The following is a 27,915-nucleotide window of genomic DNA, read 5'->3' on the forward strand; positions in this document are numbered from 1 at the left end:
TTTTTAAATTTGAAATATTAATATTCGGGGTAAATTTGCACTAGCGCTACGCTGGGTTAAATTTTAATTAAAATATTTTAAAAAACTCTCGATTCCTGTAGAATCGATAGGTATTCAATAGGTTGTAAATTGATAAAGGCGCATGCGTGACCACAACCGCCTTTTTGTCACAAAGACAATAATAAAAAAAAAAGAGTTTTGTTGATCAAGTTGTTGATTTTTATAAAGTCATTTAATTAAAATAATTATAAATAACAAATAATGTCAGATAGCTCTGATGAAGCTGGGGAAGACGGTGTCTGGACATTATATAAAGACAAAGATGAATGGAAAGATGTTACACCCATACCTCAGGATGACGGATCACATCCAGTTGTTGCTATTGCGTATTCCGATAAATGTAAGGTTACAATTTTATTTATTTTTACTTTTTATTGTTTATTTTCAATAAAAATTTATATGAATGTTTATATTTAATTGAATTAATTTTATCAGTATTTTAACTAACGAAAATTCTATTTTTTAATTACTGACATTTTATTGTTGGTGACAATAAAGAACTTTAATTATTGCAGTGAATTCTGACAATCGGCAATTGTTGATTTTTTTATTTAAATAAATAAGATTTCAAATTGAGATCCAAAATATTTTTTGTTTTTAAAAAAGAAAAAAAAATTATTTAAATTTGCGCGCAGAAAATTCTGAAAGTTCTTTGTTTTCAGAAAAAAATTTTTTTTTTGTTGACATTAAAGTTTTTTTATTTAAAAATAAAATAATGTCAATTATCTGCTGCTTTCACAATCGTAAAAAAAAAAATTGTGATACTAAAAGTAGTAGACACGAGACATTTTTTTTTTTTTTTTATAAAAAACGAGAGGGAAAAAAATTTTTCGAATTTACACAGAAAGAAATTTTTTAAGTTTTTGACACGAAATTTTTTTATGATCCTGAAGTTCGCAGACAATTAACAATTTTTGGATTTTTTTTTTTTTCAACAATTTGATATAAAAAAAAAATCTAGAAATATGCACTTACAGAAAATTAGAAAAACTATAGGTGTAATTTTCTGAAATTTTTTTTTTTTTCAATTGTCGTTTTTTAACGAAATTGAAAATTTATGAGACGTCTTCTAATTTCATGATAGTAAAGTTAGCAGTAATTTCAAATTAAAAAAATTTTTTTTAACAGATCAATAACGAAAAAAAAATATTTCTAAAAAAATTCACACGTCGGAAACTTCAGAAACTATACGTGCAATTTTTCAAAATTTCGTTTTAATATTTACTTTTTAGATAAAAAAAAATCCAAAAATATTAAATTGTTTGCTAACGTTACTATCACACAGACAGTTACTAATTGTCTTATTATGTTTTTTCTCGTTTTCATGAAATTAATTACGAAAATAAAAAACTAAAAATATAAACTTGTAGAAAATCAAAAAAACTACAGGTGCAATTTTTTGAAATATTTTTTTTTATAATTTATCGTTTAGAAAATAATTAAAAAATTTTTAGACTTCGGCTAACTTCAGTAGCATATTTTTTTTAATTTTTTATTTGTTTAAAAAAAATAAAAGAATTTTATTTCAATGTTTACAATTCTCAGATCATAAAAAATTGATTTTCTAAGGAAACAATAAAAAAAATCCTGGGTATTTTAGAAAAATTATTTCAAATAATTTGTGATTTGTTTTGATGAGTGAATGTAGCAGCTATCAGACAAATTTTAAATTAATAATAAATAGAGTGAATAATTAATAAAATAAAATTAGAAAAAATGGGGATTTAAGAAATTTAAAAATTAATAAGTGCAATTTTTATAAACATTATTTTTTAAATTATTTACTCTACTTATTTATACTTTTAAATTTGTCTGATGTCTGCTACATTCACACTCGTTTGTTTAAAATTTTTTTTAATTTTCTGACCTCTGATATTTTTACTATCAGAAAAAACTTGATAGTAAAATATGAAGACAATCAATGTTTGTATATTTTAAAAAAAAAAAAAAATATATATATATATATATATATATATATATATATATATATATATATATATATATATTGACAGCAAAAAAAAGTTTATTTTATACAACGAAATTTCCAATAAATTTTTATGTGAAATTACTTTTTAAATTAACTTATTCATAAAAAATAAAAAATGGTCGGACGTTTGCTATTTTGAATATCATAGCAATTAAATAATAAAAACAAAAAATTACAGTCCTTAGGAATGACTAAAGTTTTATAAACATAAAAAATTATTTTTTCCAATAATAAGTAAAATAAAGTAGCAAATTATCAGCCTCTCTCTAGTAATTCTCTTTATATATTTTGTTTATTAAAATAATTTAACAAAATCATTTATATGAATAGTAGATGAATTGAGCTTTATTTTGATATTTATAATTATTGATAAAGTATTATATTACAAAATAAAAATTATTAAATCTGTAGAAAAATATTTTAAGTAGCCCAGTTATTGACCATGTTCTGGTTTCTGACTCAGTTATTTTTTATTCCAAAAATAAAATAAATTTTTGAGTTAATTAAACATATTATTATACAAAATAATGTGTTCTAAAATATATAAATGAAAATAAAAAAATAATTATAACTTATATTCTATTAAATATATTTACAAGTATTTTACACGCCATCACAAGCAGTGCTGTTATTATTATTCTTATGAATAATGATGACCTGGGCCAGTGTTTTCAATTCGAGATTTCATTAATATTTCTAGTATATTTATATATATTGTAAATATACGATGCCAGCAATTAAATAATAATTTACTTCTAGATTAATAAAATCACGGATTGTAAAACGGGCCCATGATAGCACGGTTTTTCTTAAGTCCAACAAACCTCCTATTGAAATCGAATGTTATCTATAAATTATTCGAAAAATTCAATTTATATCGTTATATTTAACACCAAAATGAATATCAATGTAGCGTGTAAAAAATGAGAACTATTACAAGTAATTACAGCAACACAAGAGCTCTAAATCTTTAGCAATATCAGACTTGATTAGATTACACAATAGTCGAATTAATTGTCGCTATGATTGATTGCCTATAGATAGATAATCTGGTCTTGTTATTCTTGATTAGGTTCCGTAGTCAGTGTCAGTTTAATAGACCTCTGTATTAGGGTGGGCCAAAAATAGAACTAATTTTTTTTTCTTTAGTTACTGTGAAAATATTGTTAAAGATAATGAAAAAAAAAATTCTGGTAGTTTGAGCTCTTAATATTAATATGAAGAGATGTTGCTTCGTGATTTTTGATTTCCCATTGAAATAACATGGAAAAAATTTTTTTTTAAGTTTGGAATGTTATACCTTGACATCGGCTCATTATACAGATAAGTTCGAGACAGATATTTGTAAGGAATTGAATGCTCCACAAAAAAAGTCTCTTATCATTTTTTGATAAATCCATCTCTAAAAAAATTATTAGAGCTTGATGTGAAATTTATCATGAATTTCTAGATCTTTTTACTTTTCCGACGAAACTATCAGACTTATCACAAAATGTCACAAGATCATTGTTGTAAAAAATTTTATTCCTTACAAATTACCTCTTATAAAGTTTTTTGAAATTCCGCATTGGTTTCTAATTATTTTCATTTTAATGTCAAGCTTCTGAAATCGATCTGAACACTCCTTTTTTTAAGAGCTTGGCATTGAAATGGAAATAACTAGAAAACAATGCGGAGTTTTAAAAAACTTTATCAGAGATAATTTGTAGAGAATAAAATTGTCTACAAAAAAAATTTCATGACATTTTGTAATAAGTCTGATAGTTTCATCGGAAAAGTAAAAAGATCTAGAAATTCACGATAAATTTGACATCAAGCTTTCATAACTTTTGAACAGATGGATTTATCAAAAAATAATAACAGACTTTTTTTGTGGAGCATTCAAATCTTTATAAATATCTGTCTGGAGCATTCAATTCTTTACAAATATCTGTCTCGAACTTATCTGTATAATGAGCCAATGTCAAGATATAAAATTCCAAACTTAAAAAAAATTTTTTTCCATGTTATTTAAATGAGAAATCAAGAATCACGATTCGCCACCTCTTAATATTGATATTAAGAGCTCAAACTTTACCAGAATTTTTTTTTTCATCATCTTTAACGATATTTTCACGGTAACTAAAGAAAAAAAAAATTAGTTATTTTTTTTGACCCACCCTACGCTATATTATTAATTTAAAAAATCACTATGCAAAATATTTACTTTCTCCTACTTCATTTTTTTTCGTTCTAATGCATTATATACTGTTTGATCCGGCGATAATTGAATCTAAAAGACAGATCTACATTTCCATCAGTCTTGTAGATCGTGAGATATTTCCTCTCTTGCTTCAGCCAACCAGAATATTATTGCTTTTAGAAAACAGTATAAACATTTCCTGATCTTGTCCTTCGTGAATTGAGATTCACATTGAACTTTTCGTGCTGGAATCCCTGGTCTAGATGTTGAACTAGAAGTTACATTCGGAGACAAAGAACTTAAATGCCTTCAACTTTGACACGCGATCTATTAAAATTGCTTGATGACATCTATTGTCTTCTGAAAATTATCACTCATAGAACTTTTTTCAAACCAAGTCTCAATCCCCAGTATCATCCAAATATTACTTTGATTTCTATGAATTTCTGGGCATCGATGAAGGCGTCTTAATTCACAAGGTTTAGCTGATTTTATTCTCTGATAGCCAAGTTGATAAGCTGGAAGTCTGCTGTCGCTTGCTGCTGTTGAATGCAATGAGTTGGCTTGTGTATCAGTTTATGTCAATTTGCTGGTCATTCTCTGTGAGGCTGCGGCAGTACAAGTAGACTAGTCACCTGATAGTTCAAGTTGTATCTAGATTGTGATTGCCAATGACAATTTTTATGATCTCAGTCAGTGGAATCTTCAATCATTACAAAATTGTTGTCTTTTTTGAATTCTGGATCACAATATTCTTCAATGGTTGCGAATAATCAACAGGAGGTTCATAACTGAAAATTTGTTTTCATTTAAATCTTTACTATTTTTTTAGTTTCATAGAATTTATTTTATATTAAAAACCATTAGTAGCTTACATATTAATTTTGATCGAGATTAATCACTGGCGGGCTGTAATTTAACTGTATATCGTTTTTTCCATCGAGCTAACCAACCAGCACTCGCCTTAAAAGAGGAATCGCCTAATTCTTCACTTAATCTTAATGCTTCTTTTTTAATGGAATTACCAGATATTGGAATATTATCAGCGCGGCTTTCACAGAACCAAGAGAATAGTCTTTCTTCCATCTCCTCATTAGCAGCACTCCTGCCTTTCTTAAGTTTTTTGTTATGATTATGAGCATTGAATTCTTTTATTTTTGATTCATCTCTAGCCCATCTACACAGTAGCGACTTATCAATATCTAGTTCCTCGCTAACTTTATCTGTAGATTTGTATTTAAGTAATTTAATAACTTTCAATTTTTCTTCATATGAATAACTTTTTCTTTTGGGTTTTTGTTTTATTGTTATTACTTTGCAATTATTTGTTGATTTTATTGTCGAATCCTTCAAAACAATCGAATCTTTATCTTCAAAATCGTCGGATGTCAAATTTGTTTGAACCGCAACGCTTTTTAAATTTTTTGATTTTCGCACCATGATCTGTCAATAAAATTTTCATTTGATCATTTTAGTTAATTGTAACATGCAAAATTCAAACAAGACATGGAATTTAATTTTGAGGTTACGTATATTTATTTATATGTATATTTGTAAATTATCGTAGTGAGTCAACATTAAATTATTGACACTTACCATTCATTAATATTTGATATTTAAATAACTTGATTTCTCTGATGATTTAGATATTAATTAGTATCTAAAATAATTAACAACACTATAGGAATCAAATTCGTACGATAATTGTGTGTATTGTATTGGAAATTATACCGAATGCTTGGCGACCATTCATGAATATAAACACTCATGCGCAATGGGCACGAGAATTACAGTCGACTACCCGATATATGCCCGCCATAAGCTTTTTTTCCCAGTCGGCAGTTACTGAGTCCAAACAGCTTCACCCACCACCAACAGTTTCGTACGAGACAGCTCGTTATAAGCCTCCGTTAAGGGGATACGCTACCGGACCTCTTTTTCACACTCAGAATAATAAACAGGACTGTCTTTGTTGCACTCGTAAAGCAAATGAGAATTTGAAAACAATTTTTCTCGAAGACGAATTAGAATTTTTGAAAATACGAAATTTCTAGCTCTTTATTAAGGTTATAAAAAACACTAATGATTTTCTATTTTAGGTTTCTAGTGTTTGTCCATGAATTAAATTGAATTGAAAATCGGTTACCTTTACTCCTCAAAGAAGTTCGAGCGAATCTAATGCAAAAAAAAATATCCAATTTTAAAAAAATGAAACTCAGTATTCATTAGACTGTATCAAAAAAAAAAGATTTTTTCTTTTAATTAAATACATCTCAAAGGTTACTTTAATAAAAAAAAAAAAAAATTATCCTCAAATTTTAGCTCTATATCTCAAAAATTGAGCTGGCGCATGGGGAGGGAGGAGGGTCCCCTTTCCTATTTTGTAAATAACTATGTCACAAAAATTTTTTCCGATTTTTGAATTCAACAATCTTGTAGGAAATTAAACTTTCTATAAGAAAGGTCTCTTTTGTCATACGCTTAAAGTTGATAGAAAAAAAGTTATGGGAGTTGAAACTTAAGGGGAAGAAATCGAATTTTTAGGATGAAAAAATTTTTGTTTTTTATTTGTTAAATAGCAGGATTATTTTTTTATTATTTTGCAATCAAAATTTTTATAGAGAATTGAATTATTTATGAAAATGGTCCTTAGAGTTGTTTTAATAGAACTCATAGAAAGAAAGTTACAGAGCTGAACTGTAAAGTTAAGAAAAATTTAAGTATTTGGAAAAAATTTTGTAATCTTATATTATTTTCAAAGATTGTAAATCTAAAGAACATAAATACAAGCAACCTTAATTATCAATTTCGATTACAATATAATTTTGTAGAATTAAAGAAAATATGAATAAAAATTTTCCTTTTCACATCTTAAAAATTCGACATTTTCTTTATAAGTTTCAACTTCCATAACTTTTTTTCTATTAACCTTAAGCGTATGAGACAAGAGATCTTTTTTGTAGAGAATTTAATTTCCTACAAGATTGCTGAATCAAAAATTGGAACAAAAATTTTTTGACATAGTTATATACAAAATAGATAAAAAAAAATTTTTCAATGTATTTTAAATGGGAAAGGCCCCCGCCCTGCGCCAGCTCAATTTTTGAGATATAGAGCTAAAATTTAAGGACAATTTTTTTTTTTATTAAAGTAACTTTTGAGGTGTTTTTAATTAAAATAAAAAATAAATTTTTTTTTCTGACACAGTCTAGTATACATATTAGGGTGGTCCATTTGGAACGACTATTTTTTTTTTCGCTCCCACTTGAAAATATTGTTGTAGATATTGAAAAACAAAGTCCCTGGAAATTTCAGCTCTTAATTTTAATTTCAAATACTTTACATTTGATTTCGAAGTTTTCCCACTTAAAAACATAGGAAAGTTAGGATTTTTTTTTTTAATTCTTTGCAGGTCAGTCGCATTTCGAGTTATTAGGTCGTCGTTTGCGACATTTTGTAGGTAATTTAATACTCTTCAAAAGTCTCCTTAGTAATTTTTACTTAGATTCTAATTGTTTTTCTGTATTGGTTCGAAAATCATTTTTTTAATAATTGTTTTGATTTTTAGTTGATATTGACTAAATAGCGAAATTTACAGTAAAAATGTAGGTAACAATTTTTGAGGAAATTTGATTCTCTACAAAAAAGGTCCTCTTAGTTAAGTGGCTCAAATTCTTCCTTCATGAGATATAGAGATTTAAAAGTGTTGATTTAACATTTTCATTATATCATTTTGATACTCATGAAAATTTATGTGTATTCAAGCTCAAAAATATGTGATTACGGTAAAATCAACATATTCTTTGATGAATTAACATGTGCTCTATGTTAAAGTTATACATTTTAAAAGTGTTGTTTCAAGAGTAACATTGAGTAAATGTTACTTTTTTTTCAATTAACACTTTTTGTGTCAAAAATGTACTGATCAAACAACACAAAAGCAGTATGTTAAATTAACCCACAGAAATGTTGAAAATTTAACACAAAATTTTTAACACAGATTTTTTTCTTTAGACTAATACGAAAAATTATTTACTGTGAAATTTACTTTGTTAAATTTATTTTGTGTTTCGGGCAGAATAATTCAATTTATATAAAGTTGTATATAATTGATTGCTCATACTTGAGACTTGTGATTTATTTACAATTACGAGTGCTGTTTTGCCCCGTAGCTGTTTTGTTACGAGACATGTTAAACAACAATTGTATTTCATTTATGAATATAATAATATATAAAGTATGGTGTTCTTGCAATAAGTAATTGTAGCACGACGATGTATTGTATGCTAAGACAAGTATTTATTTTAAGTTGATGAACACGAAATTGAAGCGCAGTTGCTTCTACAATGTTGCACTTAACACTAACTTATGAGATAGATTGTAAAAAATTACTAAGTTGCACAAACAAGTCGGGAGGGGATGAATTTTGGAGTAATAGACCAAATTGAAGGAAATAAAGGAAAGTAATTGGAGCATAATTAGGGAAGTAGGGACTAGGGACCTCCCATGAAGGGCAGAACTCAGTTAGACGTGACGTAGGAGTGAGAGTTTGGGACCGAGAGATAGAGGTGCCTGAGAAATGTCGCAGGGTCATAAACACGGAGGATTACAATTTTTATTTTTAAAAGATTAAAACTAGGCAAAAAATATTTAATTTAATGAACAATGGCATATTTGACAAATATAGAAAAATATTTTTACGAAGTAGTAAGAGAAATGTTTCTCGTGGTATGACCGATCATAAAAATGACGTTCATTTCAAATCAATACATACAACACACAAATGTGTAGCATCGAATAGGTTACAGGGTAACTCAGAATAGGGGTCAAAAAGAAAGGAAGGGGGGGTTATTTATCAGAATTTGAATGTATTCAATCCATGTAAATATCATATTATTTTGAATTGTGCTACAGCGGTGTTGCGTTAGAAGCAGGATATGGGATATAGAGAAAATTTTTCGGGTTTCCTATTTTTTATAATTCTCAATCGTCCGTTGCGCATGTGCGTCTATTCGTGAATCTTCGCGAAGTGTTCGTTTTGTTATAAGAGAGGTCGGATCTTTTTTCTCTATCACTCTCAAGTGTATGAATCATACTATTTTTGTTGCACTTAAAAGTGAATGGATATTTCTGCCAGGCTTTTGTTTGAAACAATTTAAAGTTTTTAATAAATAAGAATTTAAATTGATAAATTACAGTCCTCATAGAGCCTCGTTTTTTATTTTGCGTTTAGAGTATTTGTTTCAGAGAAAAACAGACAAAAATAATTACAGACTCCACGTAAATAAATTTCATTTTTTTATTGGAGGGCAGTTGGAACATATCGAGGCAACTAGACTTTCTCGTTAATATTTGAAAGAGAAAAACTTCAAACAAATCGAATAATTATTAATATTCATAAGATGTTATCAACATATGGACTGAAGATATTCATAAATAAAAAGTATGAACTCTATTATAATTAGAAAGTATTAGAAGTTGATACTAACGAAAATTTGAAAAATAAATTCATATTCTTACTGAATTTACTGGCACTTTATAAACAGTATCGAGACTAAAAGAAACATTCAAATTTATGAAAAGTCGATAGTGAAAAGTTAATAATCAAGAAACTAGTAGTAAAATAAACCGTTTTTTACCATATTGTTTTTTATTTTATCAAGATTTTGATAAAATGAATCGTTTCTTGAAGTAACAAATAGCTAATTCGGGTTGAGTCAAAAAAATTTTTTTTTTCGAATATTTGACTTATATAGTTCCGTAGAAAAACGTAGTTCAGTTGGCTCATTAGCTCAGTTGGTTAGAGCGTCGTGCTAATAACGCGAAGGTCGTGGGTTCGATCCCCCCATGAGCCAAATTTTTTTTTTTTTTTTTTATAAGTAAAGTAATATATACGTAATATATATATATATATATATATATATATATATATATATATATATATATATATATATATATATATATATATATATATATATATATATATATATATATATATATATATATATAAATAAATAACGTCCCCTTTCTACGTAAACCTCGTAACTCCAGTTTTTAAAGTTGAGATTATGAGTGATAAACATTCTTTAGCACTTCTTTTATGCAAAAAAAAAACATCAAGCGTTCATAATGATGATGGAATTGTTTTTAGAGAATTTGGATTTTTCTCGTACACGGAGAAAAAAATATTGTTCTGAGAAGTATACTTCATAGTTACAGTAACAATACGCAATAGTTATCTAATAGATTGTTACTGCAACGATCTACTGTATCGTTCTGACAACAATACGATAGATAGCTCTAAGACCTATACCGTATCGTTCTGAGCCCTATCTGACACACGTTTGGAAATCGTTATCATTAATAAATAAATGATTAATCAATAATTTTGATTAAATAAAATAATTTATAAAACTTTCTTATCATTTGCAGTCTAAATAAATTTAAAATATTATAGTTAGCTTTTAATTTAAAGTATTCTTCTTTACTTCAATATATATATATATATAGATTTATAGAACATTAGAACTGGTTGATTATCATTCGCGGTAATAAACAACGGTATAATTTTATTTTCTTATTATTTTACATCATAAAATTTTCTCGAGCATTTCTATTGTTCTTTTATTATTTCTTTTAAAGTGTGTTATGAATTATTTAAGTGTTAATTTTGAAATTATTTAAATTCAAGCCTAAATACTGTTTTATATGTATATTACTATGAAATTGATTTAAAATAATTATTCTCTTTACACAATATATTTATAAAAAAAATGTTGAAAAATTCAAAATTGCACACCTCAATCGCTCATTTTATTTTGTTTTTAATCATTACTTATATTTTTTTTTTTTATTATAAATTTTTATTCAACTTTTAAACCATTGATTTGATTTTTTTATTTCTTAATTCCAGTTTAATTTTTTTCTTTTTCTCTTTACATAGAAAAGGGACGATAAGTCGAGTATTCGACTCATATTATTCCGTAGAGGAACCTAGATCAGTTGGCTCATTAGCTCAGTTGGTTAGAGCGTCGTGCTAATAACGCGAAGGTCGCGGGTTCGATCCCCCCATGAGCCAAATTTTTTTTTTTTTTTTATAAGCAAAGTAATAAAAGTCGAGTATTCGGCTCATGTTATTTTGTAGAAGAGCCTAGTTTAGTTGGCTCATTAGCTCAGTTGGTTAGAGCGTCGTGCTAGTCTTACTGCAGCCTCGCTACAGTAAGGAGTGAAATTTGGTTAGCCTCTAAAAACTGCTAAATTGCTAAATAACTATCAAACTGTTACAAAAATATATCAGAATATAATAAATTATTCGAATGAGTGCATCTCAGTGAGTGCATATACTTAAAAAGAAATAAAAATTTCTCAACACATCAATTTGGATCAAACACAGAGACTAGGAAGGCATGTGCCAACAATAGCGGGCCTCAATAACAAAAGAAAAGCGGCAACGCAATTATTGGACACTTCAAGAGACACAAAAACTGCGATAAACGCCAGGACAGGAATTAACAAAGGCAAGTTAAATTCTTTTGATATTGAACGATTATTTAATAACCAGAAATTAAGTATGACGAATAGCGTAAAACCTAACCTGAATAAAGCCAGATCACGCGCAAACTCTACCACATCCAGCGTGGATATGGTAGTTGACCATACAACAAACGATAAAGTGGGCGAGAATAATGATGAATGGATTACCCCAAAAAAAAAAAAAAAAAAAAGCTAAATTACCAACAGGTACAAACAAAAAAGACCCATCAACGTCAAACCCTTTTGACCCCCTAAATGGTGCACCAGAAAAGTACAAACACTAGACTCCGGTTACCGCCATCGCAGTCAGTGGTAAATAATAATCCAAGGAACAAACCTCCACCAATCTTCATAAATAACAATTCAATCAATGATACAATTAGTAAAGTGCTTGCCAGTAATATCGACAAAAACGCCTGCACCATTTACGCAAATAGAGATAAGTAAACCATATATGCAAAAGACACAGCATCTTACGACCAAATAATAAACAGTCTCAAGGGCAAAATTGAATTCTACACCTACACAAAAAAGAAGACAAACCACAGACAATTCTACTCAAAAATATAAATGGAACATTCACAGAGGAGCAAGTCGCCAGTGAAATCTCAGAGCTTTAGCTACCCTAAGTTAAGATCGTCAAAATTAAAAAGCTACCGATGAGACAAGAAAACAGCAGGAAACATTTTATAGTGCAAATCTCTTCAGATAGCATATTTAAAAAATTTAATTCAAATCAAGAAGCTTTGCTACCAAAAGTAAAGTAGGAACGTCTACACAAACCTAAAACGATTCAATGTACGAGATGCCAGCGAGTTAGTCAGTCAGCATCTTCATGTGGGATGAAATATAGATGTGTAAAATGCGGTGAAAAACACTCCAAAGACGAATGTACCATATCCAAAGAAGATGACAAAACTAAACTTACATGCGCTAACTGCAAAGGTAAAGACCACCCTGCTAGCTACCAGGGTTGCCCGTATCTTAAATTTGCACAAGAACAGAAGCAAACTAAAACAAGTACTAGTAATAGACAGACGCTAAATAACAGCAGACCTAGACCACCCTCAAATGCCCGATTTGTACAACAAAATATGCCATTTAGTCAGGCGGTCCTCGGGTTAGAGACCAATGCACAAGCTTCATCACAACCCCAAATACAAAAACCGATTAACCTGTTGGAGCAACCCACATGGGCTATGGAACTCCAAAAAACAGTAGCAGGCATCGCACAAGAAATGAGATCAATTAATGTAAGATTGGCAAACGTTAAGTATAATTCACAGAGAATTGGATTCATTTATAGCTACCTAGGTATTCCCAATGGCTAATAAGACCCAAAAACAATACTCAAGTCAGACTTCAATCCACATGGCAGATTGCAATCCAAAATAAGTGATTAAAATTATGACAATCAACGTAAATTCGATCCAAACCAACAAAAGAAGACATGAATTAATATCAAGATTAGAGTTCCACAATCCAGATATAGCCCTAATCAGCGAAACTAAACTCAAAGAAGCTCACAAATTAGCACTCCGAAATTATACTCTTATTATAACCGACAGACCAAAAAAGAAGCAAGGAGGAGGCACTGCAATAGCCATTAAAAATCATATAAAGTATGTGATTATCTACCAGCCGTCATCAGCGGAGAACTTAACTCTAGAGTACACAATTATTAGTTCACCCTATCCTGACGATCGACTGGGGAAAACGTACATTATTAGCCTATATGCTACACCAGACAACAAAAAAGCATTCAGAGACGAACTTAATCGACTGTGCTTCAAACTAGACTTAGAAAACAATAAAAATTCATTTGTAATCGCTGGTGACTTAAATGTAAGACATCTAGATTGAAGAGATCCAACAATTAATGAACGTGGGTAATATCTTATTAAATGGGAGAAAGAAGTAGCTTCAGATCTGGGTGCTAAGTTGTATCTATACAATGAGCCATCCTACATGCCTAGTCAAGCATTCCTAGATTGCTGCATCACCAACTTAAATCTTATCAACCTAGTCAATAATAAAATAGAGACAGCTGACTATGACAGTGATCACAGAGCACTCATATTCTTAGTACATCTCAAACCCATGGTCCAAATCAACCCTGAACTGAAAAAATTCAACTATAAAGCTACCAAGTGGCCTAAATTTACTAAACACCTCAACAAAGAGTTTACAACATTACCACCGGACAATAGAAATCTCACTATACCAGAAATAGACACCTACATACAAGACATCACTCAATCAATCAAAAATTCCATAGAAGCAGTAGTTCCAAGTGACAAAAAACAAGACAGCGTTCTTAAATATGTCAACTCCAGAATCAAGAAACTCCAGAAAAATAAATCAGCTCTCATCACTAAACTCAATAAACTGCACAAAACACACCCTCCACGGTACCAACAGCAAATAGTAACAACTAAAGAAACAATTAAATTAATAAAAAACGAACTTAAAAAAGAATTTAATAAATCAATCACTAACTACTGGAGCAACATGACAAGGCAAATAAACCACAAGGACCCAGCTACATTTTTTCCAAATATAAACAGAATCTTGATACCTAAAAACAACATACAAATAGCAAACCAAAAACTGGACATCAACTCCGATCTGATTACCATAAGCGCAATAAATCGTAATAAAGGAGTTGTCGACTCAAGCAACAATTCTATTACCATCGCGGATCCGACAGATAAACTAAACATAATTGGAGCACATTATCAGAAAATTAACTCGCCAAGATATCTTAACAACGATACGGCGCTGAAAAGGATTGTTGACCGGACAGTTGAAGAGGTGAAAGTAAAACTAGACCAACTGAGAGCAAATGCAACAACATTTACCACTTTCAACACGGAAAACAGAGCAGACCACTCCAAAAATGATGCTGACTCACAATTCATCTTTTGCAATTCATACGGAATCAAAAAAAATTCTTGGAAAATTACCATACAAGACGTTAAGTGGTCCTGACAACATACCAGTAATAATACTCAAACACCTACCAAAACCAGTTATAACAACATTAGTAATCATTCAAAAACGCATTAAATCATGCATATTTCCCAGTTAACTGGAAAATAGCTGATCCTACTGATTCTAAAGTCCAATAAGGACCCAACAAAGCCAACCAGTTATCATCCAATCAGTCTCACTAACAACCTGAGCAAAGTATATGAAATACATATAAATAAAATCATCAATAAAGTCTGTGAGGACAATAACATCATTCCGGAGCAGCAGTATGGTTTTAAACGGCGACACTTAACAGTGTATGCCACCCATACCATAGTCACTGACATCCTTCAAGGAACCCATCACCAAGAACTCATAGCAGCTGTACTTGAAGACCTTGAGAAGGCCTTCGACTCGGTGTGGTTGGCAGGTCTCATTTACACATTAATTAAAAGAGGCTTTGCAGAATGGATGATATTTCTCTTCTACGACATGGTACATGGCAAAAGTTGTAAGACCTGGGACGGCATCAACTTTTCATCGATCATATTCCGAATAACTGAAGGCCTTCAACAAGGGACAGTGAATTCACCAATATTCTTCAACATATTTACCAGCAGACTTCTGAGAATGTTCGGCCTCAACACTGAGACGGACGTCTATGGCAAAACTTTCGCCGATGACTTCATAACGTACATAATGGGATCTAACCCATTGGTGTTAAGGGGCAAGCTTGAAGAGCTGATGAATAAGATTAACAAGTTCTACCAACAGTGGAATCTAAGGATAAACCCGGACAAGTGTGAAACAATCATATTCCGAAGACCAGTTACAATAATGAATCAGATCAGAAAGAAACATATTACAGAGTTCCAAATTAGCACTGAACACCTGGACACGAAACAGATCATCCCAATACCATATAAAAAAGAAGTCAAATATTTGGGGTTTTACTTAGACCATCTGATGAAGCTCAATGAACATATCAACAAGCAGCTGCTAAAAGCATCAAAGGCCTTTCAAGCCAACAGAAGAATCTTCTACAATCGCAATCTTAGTATGAAAGCAAAAGTTATCCAATTTTATATAAGCCCGATAAACATACAGACTTTGGTACAAACTATTCTACTGCAATCCCAGAGAGAGACCAACTTGACTTCCATAGACTAAATGACAAATACTCGTGGCTCACTGAAAAAACACCTCACGGAAAGCACCTAAAAAGAAGAGAAGTAAACGGGTGGACTGCCCTACTGTAGATATGGCCTTCTAAAGCATGTATATTTTGTAAATATTGTACAGTTTTAGTTTATAAGCCTAATAAAAAGACAAAAACAAAATGAAGTTTTATTATATTTTTACATCTTATATTAGCATATAAAATTACTTTTAATTAACTAGCCCTAATACTATAGACTTAAGACTAAAAAACATATCAAAAGTACCATCATGGTTAAGCAAAAATGATTGTGAGCAGCCCATCCTCCAGGGACCAACAATTACAAATACATTTGAGACAATTATAGCTATTTTTTAAGTTAAATATTGCAGCTAGCTATGTAAAAAAGAATTTTGCAAATAAACTTAATTTTAAAAAAATTATAGCGTCGTGCTGATAACGCGAAGGTCGTGGGTTCGATCCCCCCATGAGCCAAATTTTTTTTATAAGTAACGTAATATATGTCGAGTATTCGACTTATTGGCAGGGAGCCTAGTATATGGTAAGGACAACTGAATCAATCGCAACGCTCGCTGTGGACATAATTTCGTTGAATCATGCTCTCGTTGAAAATAAACATGTGAAAATTAAATATAAAATGTTAGTGCAATTAGTAAAATTTTATAACTTGCTGAAAAATAAGCGTACAGCTATAACTACTACCAATTTTTATAGGGAATTCGAAACTTTTTAAAAAAGGTCTCTTATATTTTTTTCGTAAATCTAACTATTTAAGAGATGCTAAAGCTCAAACTTTGATTTGTTTTTAAAAATTGACGTTTTTGTTTCAAATTTGATTACTCTACCGCATAGACATACAATCAAGTGCTATAAATTTTTTTAATTTTGTTATAATTATATATTAATTAATTAAATTTATATATACACTGAAAAAAAGAAATATTTGTCCCAAATAAATCAATTTATTTGTGGCTTTTTTCAAATATTTCTTAATCACAAATAAATATATTTGGTAAAACTAAACATGACAGTTGATTCAAATAATTTTATAATTTGACATAAATATATCATTTATTTGAGGTAAGTAATTGATATATTTATGGTAAAGATATTAAATCTGTGAGAAATCACCTAAAATCTGGCGGTACTATACATATATTTGAAGACCTTACTTATTTGTAGCAATTGGATCATTTCTTTGACACAAAAAACTCACTTATTTCACGCAATTAAACTACTCAAATATATTATATCTTTCTCACAATTAAATATTTATTTGACCATATCCAAGTATACGATATCTTTGGCTCAAATAAATCTTAGTTGGCTCAAATAAATCTTTTTTTCAGTGTACGAATACTTGAAGATAGCGAGTAAAAATATTTCTTGCGGACATATTCAGAGGATATTAAAAAATTAATGACTGTCCATTGGTAGGAGACCGATTAAACGTTGAAACTAGGTCAACGGACATTTCAGAGTGGCCACAGAGAGAACCGACTGTACTTCAATTTTGTTAAAAAACTTAAATTAATATTATACTATTTTCAACTTTTATTATTGTAGCTGTCATGTATTATTTGTTTTAATTTTACCGGTTAACCTTATTCTATTCTAAAATAATAGTATTTGATATTCATTAAAATTTTTTATATTTGCTTTCTTTATCGAAATATATTTAATTTAATTTTCTGTGACAAAAATACAATTACGCTTTTTTATTAATATCATTATATCAATTTATATATTTTGATTTTATAGCGAAATTTTATTTTTTACACTTATTTTATATATCTTTCACAATTATCGAGCATGATTTTTTGTAACCATCAGATGACGTTTTCGTTGCGCTTCCTGCCAATATTGTTCCGTAGAACAGCCCGGTTCAGTTGGCTCATTAGCTCAGTTGGTTAGAGCGTCGTGCTAATAACGCGAAGGTCGCGGGTTCGATCCCCCCATGAGCCAGATTTTTTTTTTTTTTTTTTTTTTACAAATTTAATTTTAATTTTACCAAAAATATTTTATATTTACATTAATATTAAATTTATATTATATAAATATATTAATATTATATTTATATTAAAAATTGATTTCAATTTTTTTTTATTCTTAGTAGGGATTTAAAAGCAGTAAGCAAAAGTTAATACTATTTATGAGCAGTTATAATAAATGTCTTGATTTATTGAGAAGCAACTATTTTGAAGCAAAAGAAAAATTAGATTTCCTATTTAATTCAGACAAGACCATTACAGGAGCTCTAAAATATCATATAATTATTCGTTAAAACAACGGAGCTATATTAACTAAGGAGTATTCTAGTTCATAAAACAATCATTAAAGTAAAATTTTTAAAAGAACCCGGAAATAATTAAAAACGTTTGTAATACAGTTTCGTCGCTTTTTCGAATAATTGTATGATATTTTTGAGCTCCTGTAATGGTCTTAGCTGAATTACATAACAAATCTAATGTTTCTTTTGCTTCGAAATAGTTGCTTCTCAATAAGTCAAAACATTTATCATAACTGCTCATTAATAGCATTAACTTTTGCTTACTGCTTTTAAATTCCTTTGAAGAACAAAAAAATATCGAAATCAATTTCTAACATGTAAGATAAACAAATGTAGAGTACCAAAATCGATACAGTCAATAATTAATAGCGAAAAAAAAAGTTTTTCAATTTTCAATAATCGAAAAAAAATAGTAGCTATAAAGGTCCCATGACCGAAACCATCTGCAAATGTGTGGAATATGTAGTAGTTTGTTGACTCAAATTTTCAGGAAAATCAAAATATGCATGATTTTCAGAAAATGACTTTAAAGTTTTAAAACTCAAAAATACCGCAGAAAAATTAATCTAAAAAATTATTTGTATTTTTTTTTTTAAAGTACATAAAATAACGGAACTTTTTTATTCTTTGAGTTTTTTTATTTAAAATATTTTTCAAAAAGTTATAAGCAAAAAATCATGAAAAGAGCGGTTGTTTTGAAAATTTTATATTTTTTGAACCAATGATCAAAAAAATCTCAAAATTTAGGAGAATGAGTTTTTTGATGAGTACTAAAAAATATAAAGAAATGACGGAAATTAAAAATTAAAATTCTTAAAACCGTCCGATTTGGTGTGGAATGCCCCATATATAGCTGATTTTATACCTCTTATACTTATACTTTAGCCATTTACATGAACATATAAAATTTAATCCTAAGTTTACGATTACGTTCAAAAGAAAAAGTACATAAAATGAATACTAAGAATGATAAATGCACGGTCGATATTATTTATTCTTTGTGTGTACATAAGTGGTCTATGTGGCCAAATAAATGATGTTAGTCACTAAGATGTTGGTTGCAATGAGTATAGTCTAAGAGCGTACGTCACATGAATAAGATATTCTTCCAATTGATATTAAATAAAATAATCGTAATTATTGAGGAATCTGAGGAGTTAACCTTTTCCCGATAATCTGTCCCAAGACGTATCGGTGTGAGCTGCTTGAAGATAAAACCAAACACAGTTCTTACAATTAATAAGGCTGTGTGAGTAACGGTTTGATCGTAGTAGTGCATGCATGCGCACCCTTCTACTATTTTTTCTGCCCCTCCTCTACTAAACAGGCTAGCGCTCTCTCACTTTGAGACGAAGACGTACTATTCAAATTAAGAATAGGAACTCAGGGTTAACCGGGAAAGGGTTAAATTATTTCTATAGCCTTATTTCCAAGAAAAGAACCAACAGTAATTATCTTATAGATTCGTATCCGATTTCTACCTATCTCTAACAAAAATTTGAATTATTGAAAAAAGTATCACAATTTTGAGTCGTATATGCTAAAATAATTTAAAAAATTTCCAGTTCGAGATGCATACGATTATTTTCGAGCTGTCTTGAAGAGTGGAGAAAAAAGTGAACGTGCATTAGTATTAACAGCTGATTGTCTTTGGCTCAATCCTGCTAATTATACAGTCTGGCAGTATAGACGTGATATTTTGAAAGAACTTGGCAAGGATTTGTATGAAGAGCTCAAGTATATTGACTCGATGATTGAAGTTAATTCTAAAAATTATCAGGTGTGGCATCATAGAAAAGCTATTATCGAATGGCTGAGAGATCCCAGTTATGAATTGGATTTTACTGCCATGATTCTAGAAAAAGATGCCAAAAATTATCATACCTGGCAGCATCGACAGTGGTGCATCCAAGAATTTAAGTAAGTTTCTTTATTCTTTTTCTGTAGTTAAAAAAATTATTTCAAACCAAAGCAACGTATTTCGACAATTATAAGGTATATATACAGAAAAATAATTCTGCAAAACGGTTGACTCCGCGGGCCAGCCCGGAAACTTCCTGCGTTTTGTCGATTTATGTTCGGGATCTCAAAGCTCGACAATACCTTTAAATACATTAGTATTTTCGAGGCCTTTGAGCTCAAAAAAAGTGACCTTTCCTATTAATCGCCGAGAATTCGAGAAATTGAAAATCATCAATAACGATCGTTTCTTAAAGTTTTGCTTACAATTATGCGTGATAAACTAAATTTTTTTGGACAAAAATTAATAAAAATTATCAAAATAAAGAATTACGTGAACTTTGAATTAAACCAGCGAGTTAATATATAAAACATTCGGAAAAAAATGTTAGAAACAGTGTTTTTTCTAAACTTTTGCTGATATTATGTAAACAAACGAACCGATTGCAATAATTTATGTAGCGATAATCAAACACTATGAAGCCAAAGGGTTCGTATGAGTTTGGGAACATATAAGGAATTACAATATGCGTTATCTGGGAAAAATGAAGAAAATTGTTATTTTTTATATTTTTCATCGCTGATATCATTCGAACTAATTAACCGATTTTGATGTTTGAGGCAGTATTCGAAACAACTTATAAAAAAAAATTTTATTTCCGAGGGACCCGTGGAGTTACCATGAGGAAGTAGTAGACAAGTGTGTAATTAAGGCATCGGAAAATTTTTCACGTCTTAGAACTTATTGCTAAATACATAATTAAATATGTATGTTTTGTTTTCTCAATTACTCAGATTATGGGACAAAGAACTAGAATACGTTGAAGAACTTTTAAAAGATGACATCCGAAATAATTCAGCCTGGAACCAAAGATATTTTGTTCTGAACAATACAACCAAGTTTGAGAACGATGTTATTCAACGTGAAGTCGATTTTGCATTAGAAAAGATATCGATTGTCAAAGGAAACGAAAGTGCCTGGAATTATTTACGTGGGTAAGAATTTTAATAATTAAAAAAAAAATAGAATTTCATAAAATAATAAATTATGTAATCAAGTAAATTAATGAAAAATTCATTTCGTACAAAATTATTAGACTATTAATCAGATTTTTATTTTATAAAATTATACATCTTTTCAAATAGAATTAGTAAAATTTTAATTAAAAACGAAGATAGAAGTGATATTGCATTTGCCTCAGACTCCTTTCTTTTAATGAACTTTATGATGTTAAAAATATTTCAGAAATTGATCAAATGAATTTTATAAAACTTGGCCTATGTTTTTCTATATATATATATTTTTGTTGACAAATTGATAAAATTTTAGTTTCATATCTTATTAATAACTTATTTTACCAATAACTTTTTCAATTTAAAAAATGTAGGATGTTGAAACGTCATTTTTTCGCTTTTTTCTTTAAACTTGACATCAAGTTGACTGCAAAAAGTTCGAGTACACATAATTTGACATCAACTTGCTGTCCATCCGGTCATGTTTGTGCTTAAAAATTTTTCCTTACAACTTTTTTGCTAAATTGATTACTTACTTTCTGAAAACTAGCATCGGTTGACGCCAACTTGTAGTTCGCGCTGTATTCATATGGTTGTCAAAAAGCTGACAGTAATTTAACGTCAAATTAAAGACAACTTTTGCTGTGAAATTCCGATTTCTGGATATACGGTTAGATGAAAAAAATTATTCAAATTTTTTCTTTAAATATGACATTGATCTTTCAGTTAAATTTCCTTCGAAGTATTGATTTTAGATCTGCTTCTAGTAGTTGAAAACATCGAAAAGTTCTTGAAAAAAAGAGTCACAGAAGATCGCATTATTTTTTATTCATTTATTTTTAACTTCCTGCTAAGAAAATCGATGATTTTCGAAAATTTTCGGGAAGTAATTGTTTTTACCCCGATTCACGAAAATCGAAATTTCCGAAATTTTCCGATTAAACTCTATTAGAATTTTCCAGTCGGACTCAATCGGATTTTTTAATCAAGCAGGAAATGTAAAAGTTATAAATTCCGCTGTAATTAAAAAGATGAATTATTTCTTCCGTGGAAATAAATAGGGAAGAGTGGGGTCAATTGAACCAAAAATACTTTAACATTTTTTTTTATCTGAATAAAAGCAAAATGATAACTTTTTTTTCGAAATTATAATTTATTATATAGACTATCATTTCTCATAAGCACATAACTTAACAAATGATGAAAATTTTTAATAAATAAGAAATTGTACAACTGCATCAAATGGTTCAATCGTCACCTTTGCGGGGGCAATTGAACCACTAGTCAGGGACAATTGAACCAAGAGTATTAGAACCACAAACGAATGATTTCTATGAATAATTTACTATTCATTACAACTTAACACTAAAATTACAACACTTCTAAAAATAATTATTATTTTATATAACATTATATGTTATAACAATCACTTTTAAATCTTCTATCAATAAAATTATTATTTTTCTTGGTTAGCTTAGATTGTTTTCACATTCTGTCAAGATGCGCGCGTATGTCTGATGCTCACAATTTAATTCGTGTGGTTCAATCATCCCCGAGAGTACTGGTTCAATTGACCCCGTATGATTTTATTGAAATAATTAGTTTAAAAAAAAATATTCAAGAACTATTTTACTAGAAGTAAAGTTAGAAATTTACGACTAATATATGTAATAAGGTATTACAAAAAAAATTTCAAGATTACATTTGAAAATTAAAAAAATTATTAAACAATATGTCAAGAGCTGAAAAAAAGTTCAGATGCCTAAAAATACAAAAACTTGAATTTTTTAAAATTAAATCATCATATTGGTTCCAAATTTTGAGCAGACTAAGGTTTAGTGTATTAAAATATAATTTCAAGAGGACGATTCATTTTTATATTTTTTTCGATTTTTTAAGCTTACTGGTTCAATTGTCCCCTGGTTCAATTGACCCCACTCTCCCCTCGTTATTAATCCGAGCATTTTATAAACTAAAAATCTGATTTAGATCTGTATTATTTTTTTCTTATTATTATAGTAAATTAATAATTAATATATTGAAATTAAATGTTTCAGAATCTTGATGCATGATAAGAAAGGTGGATTAGCTTACAATGAGAAAGTTCTAAAAAAATGTGAAGAATTATATGCAAATGGATGTCGTGTTAATCATTTACTGGCTTGTATTATTGATATTTGTCAAGCAAGACATCCAAATGATAGTGATGGTTCATTCTACAATATCAATCGTGCAATTTCGGTACTTGTTAATCATTTATTATTCATTAATTTTTTTTTTTTTCAATTTTTCGCTAAGAAACTTGCAAATTTAAAAAAATTCAGGGTTATTATTTTACCCCGATTTCCAAAACTCGAAACTGGCAATTGACTGATCCAAGACGTCCAGAGTAACAGTTCCCTGTTATAAACCATTAGAACGTGCTGTTATTTGCAATTGAATAGTACTATTGGGCTTCAAAAAACTTCACTTGATTGATGGCGAGTACAAAATTCTAAACAAATCACAGTAGACTTTTTACAGTGACCCTTAAGGCATTTACCCATTAGAATGGGTTTTTGTTAATTTTTAGGACTAGTATACTAGTACAATTGAGTACTAACAAAGTTCAATGAATTACTGGAAATTTCTAGTTATCTAGATGAAATGCAAGGAACTCCCACTGGCAGCCTTTACACTTTTCTAAAATGAGTAATATCCAAGTAAAATTAAGAACGGTACAATTGAGTACAAATACTAATTAATGATTGTAAACGATTGTTTTTCGAAAAAAATGTATTTTTTTTTTTTTTTTTAGTCCTTTAAGGACGTTCCTACTGAGCAGTCGTGCTCAACTTAAAGACGATTTCTCCTATGTTGAGTATTATTAATGTAATTAAAACTAGTTGAGGTACAGTGTACTTTTTCGCTTGCTCTCACATGAGCAGAAGCCCAAAAATTTTCTCATTGCGTCGATTCTTTGATCTGGTAACGTGGTTTTCTTTTCTGTGTTTATTAGGGTGGGTCAAAAAAATCAACAACTTTTTTTTTACAAATGCGATCCTAAAAATGGGTTGCTAAACACCTTAAAAAAATTCTCACCAAATATGAACTTTTAATTTTAATAGGAAGAGATCCTCCGCATCGCAGTTTTCTATTTTTTTCTCGGTCCAATAGAAAAAAATATATACCTCATCATTAATTGATTGTACAAAAAAATGTTCGAAAAGAATTTTGTAGGAAATTGAATGCTCTACAAAAAAGGTATCTTATATTTTTTCCGTAAACCTCACTATTCCAATGATATTGACGATGAAAGTTTAATCATTTTAAGACAAATTTCATTATTGTTTATGAATTTTATAACTCGACAATAACTGACTATTATAAAATGCGCAATACTAATTTTTGTAAGAAATTAACTGCTCTATAAAAATGGTGTCTTATGTTTTGACGATTAAATTATGCGTTCAAAAGATATTCATCATCAAACTTTAATGTGTACTAATTTTAAGAGTTTTTGATGAGATACAGGAATATTTCAATTCAATTCATGAATTTCATACAAATTTCATTTTTTGTCATTAATATAAGTATTACTAAACTTTAATTTTCAAAATTTTTGAAAATCTTTCTTCAATAATTCAAAACAGTTTATTTTTCATTATTAGAAATCACGATTATGTTGTTTTTTTTTCGATATTGTCTTCAAAGCGGCTTTAAAAATTTTTCCACTATTTTTTCTCCGAAACTGAAATATATCATAATATATTTATAATGAAAACTTTGTTTTTTTTATCAACAAATAATTAACTAAGCGATAAATAAAGCACAATTTGTTGTTTTAAATGCAGACTAAGATACTTACACAAAAAAGAAAACTTGATAAATATTTTGAAGTTTCTCAGCTCATAAAAACTAAAATTCGTATAAATGTTCTCAAAACTTATGAATCACATAGAAATTTTTTGATTATCTTATCAAAAACTTTTAAAATCAGTAGACATGAAAGTTTGATGATGAATATCTTTTGAACGCATAATTTAATCGTCAAAACATAAGACACCATTTTTATAGAACAGTTAATTTCCTACAAAAATTAGTATTACGCATTTTATAATAGTCAGTTATTGTCGAGTTATAAAATTCATAAACAATAATGAAATTTGTCTTAAAATGATTGAACTTTAATCGTCAATATCATTGGAATGATGAGGTTTACGGAAAAAATATAAGATACCTTTTTTGTAGAGCATTCAATTTCCTACAAAATTCCTCTCGAACATTTTTTTGTACAATCAATTATTGATGAGGTATGAATTTTTTTCTATTGGACTGAGAAAAAAATAGAAAACTGCGATGCGGAGGATCTTCCTATTAAAATTAAGAGCTCATATATGGTGAGAATTTTTTAAGGTATCTATCAACCCATTTTTCAATCGCATTTGTAAAAAAAAAAAATTGTTAATTTTTTTGACCCACCCTAGTGTTTATTCTTATGTGGAGACGCGTGTCGCAGAATTTAAATGTTTCGAAAAATTTTTAGAGGTTACTTTTATATTGGTGATTGTAAATAAATATTTATTAGAAAAAAAAAATTGGTGTTAAATAATCAAAGCCTTAACAAGTATGTCTGAGGCTAAAAGCAAAAAAATCAAAAAGAAATTAGGGAAACAGCTCAACATGAGATTCCAAATTTCAAACTTCCCGCCCAGTGTAACGTTGCCAAGTCGCTATCTCTCACGATTCAAGCAACGACAGAAAATTCGAAAACTGTTAAGAATAGCTAACTTTTAGCATTTTTTACAACAAAATAAATACCGCTTGATTTTATTATTTTTACAGAAACATATTCTTTGTATCTTCAATTAATGATTTTTAGTTTTTTAAACTAATCGTAAGAAAAATTATATTTTAATTCATGAAAACGTGTGCTACAACACTGATCGGGGTAGGGTTCACATGTTAAATATGCAAATTTCAATAGTCAATAATTACAAATTTAGTACCGCAAGGGCTATCTTGAAAAATTTCTACGCATAAAGGATACTTAAAAGTATGTGTATTCAAATGTTCAGGAAGATTGTAAGAAAAGTGATTTCGGTGGGAACGCCTTAAGGGCTTACCTTATCTTAATAGCCATTTGGGTACAAACGGAAAAATGGGTGGTACGATTCGGTACCTATGTAGTACAATTGATACTAAGGATTTCCGATCAAAAGTTCAAAGGTCAATTGCCCGGTTCACAGTGCCGATTTTCGAAAATCGAATTCATCAGAGGTCTACAAAAAAAAACCTATGACATTTTGTTATAAGTCTAATAGATTTTGCCAAAAAATATTAAATCACATTGTATTTTAAACTTTAACTTCAAAAAAGCTATGAACCGGTAGATTTATTAAAAAACGAGAGAGACTTTCTTTGTAGAGCGTCCAATTTTCTACAACATTGTCTATTAGTCTAGTCAATCTATTGATCTGTTAACGAGTTAGAAAAACGGAAAGTTAAAAAAACAATTCTCCTGTGTTATATAAATGAATCGTTTATTTGAGAAACCCCGTAAGTCAAGCAAATAAGAAATTAGATTTCCGATTGATTTTAAGAGCTTCACATTGAAATGGAAAAAACTTGTGAACAATGCGGAATTTCGAAAAACTTTATTCATAATAATTTGTAAGGAATAAAATTATCTACAAAAAGTTCAAATGACATTTTTCGATAAGACTGATAGTTTCGCCGGAAAAGTAAAAAAATCTCAAAATTTACTATAATGTTGACTTGAAGCTTGAATAACTTATAAACAATGGGAGTTATCAAAAAATGATAAGAGACTTTTCATGTAGAGCGTTCAATTTCCTACAAAAACATTTATTGTGCATAAAAATCTGTTAATTTGTTTGTGAGCTAGAAAACTAAAAAAAGAAAAAAATTTCCCGTGTTATTTAAATGGAAAATAGAAAAATGAATTAAGGCAAACCTTAATATTATTATTAAAAGCCCGGATTGGTACCAAAATTTTTATTTTTAGTTATACTTTCAATTTTGGGATACCATAGAAAAAAAAAAATTTGTGAAACACCCTAATGTATATGTGTGTGTCGCTAATACTTAGAATTGATTGGATTTTTAGTTAGTTTACTTAGTGTAGCGTAGTTTATAAGTTACACGAAAAATTAAAATAAACAAATTTCTTGTTGCATAACACGTAGGTCGCTCAACCGATTTGTTTCGACAAAATGTACATTTTTCGGTCCAATTGTTATTTGAGCTTGAAACGACCCACAGAGGAACGTTTTTCAGATTTTTTAAAAAATTTTCAATTTTCTTAGCGGAAATTTTAAAATACATTCATAAAAATGAAATTGATAATTTGTTTAATGCTTTGTTTCAGCTATGTAAAGAATTGTCAGAAAATCATGACAAAATTCGAAAAAGATACTGGGATTATATTGTTACACAATTAACCGAAAGTGTTAAAGTTTAAATTTATTTTTTGATGGTGATGCGCTTAAGTGGGTTAGTGATTTATTTTTTATTTTATTTTAAAAGTACAATTTTTTTTTATCAAACAAATAAATTGAAATAAGTTGAATTTAAAAATTAAAAAAAAATAGTTATTAATAATAAGTGCGGCATTTATCACGTTAATACAATTAATCAATTAATGATGAATCTTATAATATATAAAAAAGTATATGGGGAAAAAAACACAAGTAACATTAATTATCTATTTATTTTATAAAATATTCCAATACTTC

At 29.0% G+C, this 27,915-nt stretch overlaps 1 protein-coding gene and 4 non-coding genes across 5 annotated transcripts; 4 read left to right on the top strand and 1 right to left on the bottom strand.

Annotated features, from left to right (window-relative positions):
* The first annotated feature begins 145 nt into the window (after window positions 1-145).
* LOC103573411 (protein farnesyltransferase/geranylgeranyltransferase type-1 subunit alpha) lies at window positions 146-27,905 on the top strand. Its single transcript, XM_008552489.3, has 5 exons — window positions 146-400; window positions 19,771-20,125; window positions 20,960-21,160; window positions 23,236-23,419; window positions 27,549-27,905. Exons 1-5 carry the CDS (start codon window positions 262-264, stop codon window positions 27,639-27,641), a joined length of 972 nt encoding a protein of 323 aa, XP_008550711.2. The 5' UTR covers window positions 146-261; the 3' UTR covers window positions 27,642-27,905.
* Window positions 2,313-6,438, bottom strand: LOC103573410 (uncharacterized). The gene is made up of 3 exons (XR_008404254.1): window positions 5,826-6,438; window positions 5,105-5,672; window positions 2,313-5,020 (listed from the first exon to the last, which is right to left on the bottom strand). It is a non-coding gene; the product is annotated as an uncharacterized LOC103573410 (transcript).
* Window positions 10,011-10,084, top strand: Trnai-aau (transfer RNA isoleucine (anticodon AAU)). Its single transcript has one exon. It is a non-coding gene; the product is annotated as a tRNA-Ile (tRNA).
* On the top strand, window positions 11,234-11,307 carry Trnai-aau (transfer RNA isoleucine (anticodon AAU)). Its single transcript has one exon. It is a non-coding gene; the product is annotated as a tRNA-Ile (tRNA).
* Trnai-aau (transfer RNA isoleucine (anticodon AAU)) lies at window positions 17,807-17,880 on the top strand. Its single transcript has one exon. It is a non-coding gene; the product is annotated as a tRNA-Ile (tRNA).
* Window positions 27,906-27,915: the final 10 nt, after the last annotated feature.

This window comes from Microplitis demolitor, chromosome 9 (assembly GCF_026212275.2).
Source record: "Microplitis demolitor isolate Queensland-Clemson2020A chromosome 9, iyMicDemo2.1a, whole genome shotgun sequence".
Lineage (NCBI taxonomy): Eukaryota > Metazoa > Arthropoda > Insecta > Hymenoptera > Braconidae > Microplitis > Microplitis demolitor.

What these genes read in the sequence shown, in the direction of transcription:
- LOC103573411 (XM_008552489.3), top strand. Translation starts at nt 262, where the DNA reads ATGTCAGATAGCTCTGATGAAGCTGGGGAAGACGGTGTCTGGACATTA. An exon ending in GCCTGGAATTATTTACGTGG is followed by an intron (nt 21,161 to 23,235) that starts GTAAGAATTTTA and finishes TAAATGTTTCAG; the next exon opens with AATCTTGATGCATGATAAGA. An exon ending in ATATCAATCGTGCAATTTCG is followed by an intron (nt 23,420 to 27,548) that starts GTACTTGTTAAT and finishes GCTTTGTTTCAG; the next exon opens with CTATGTAAAGAATTGTCAGA.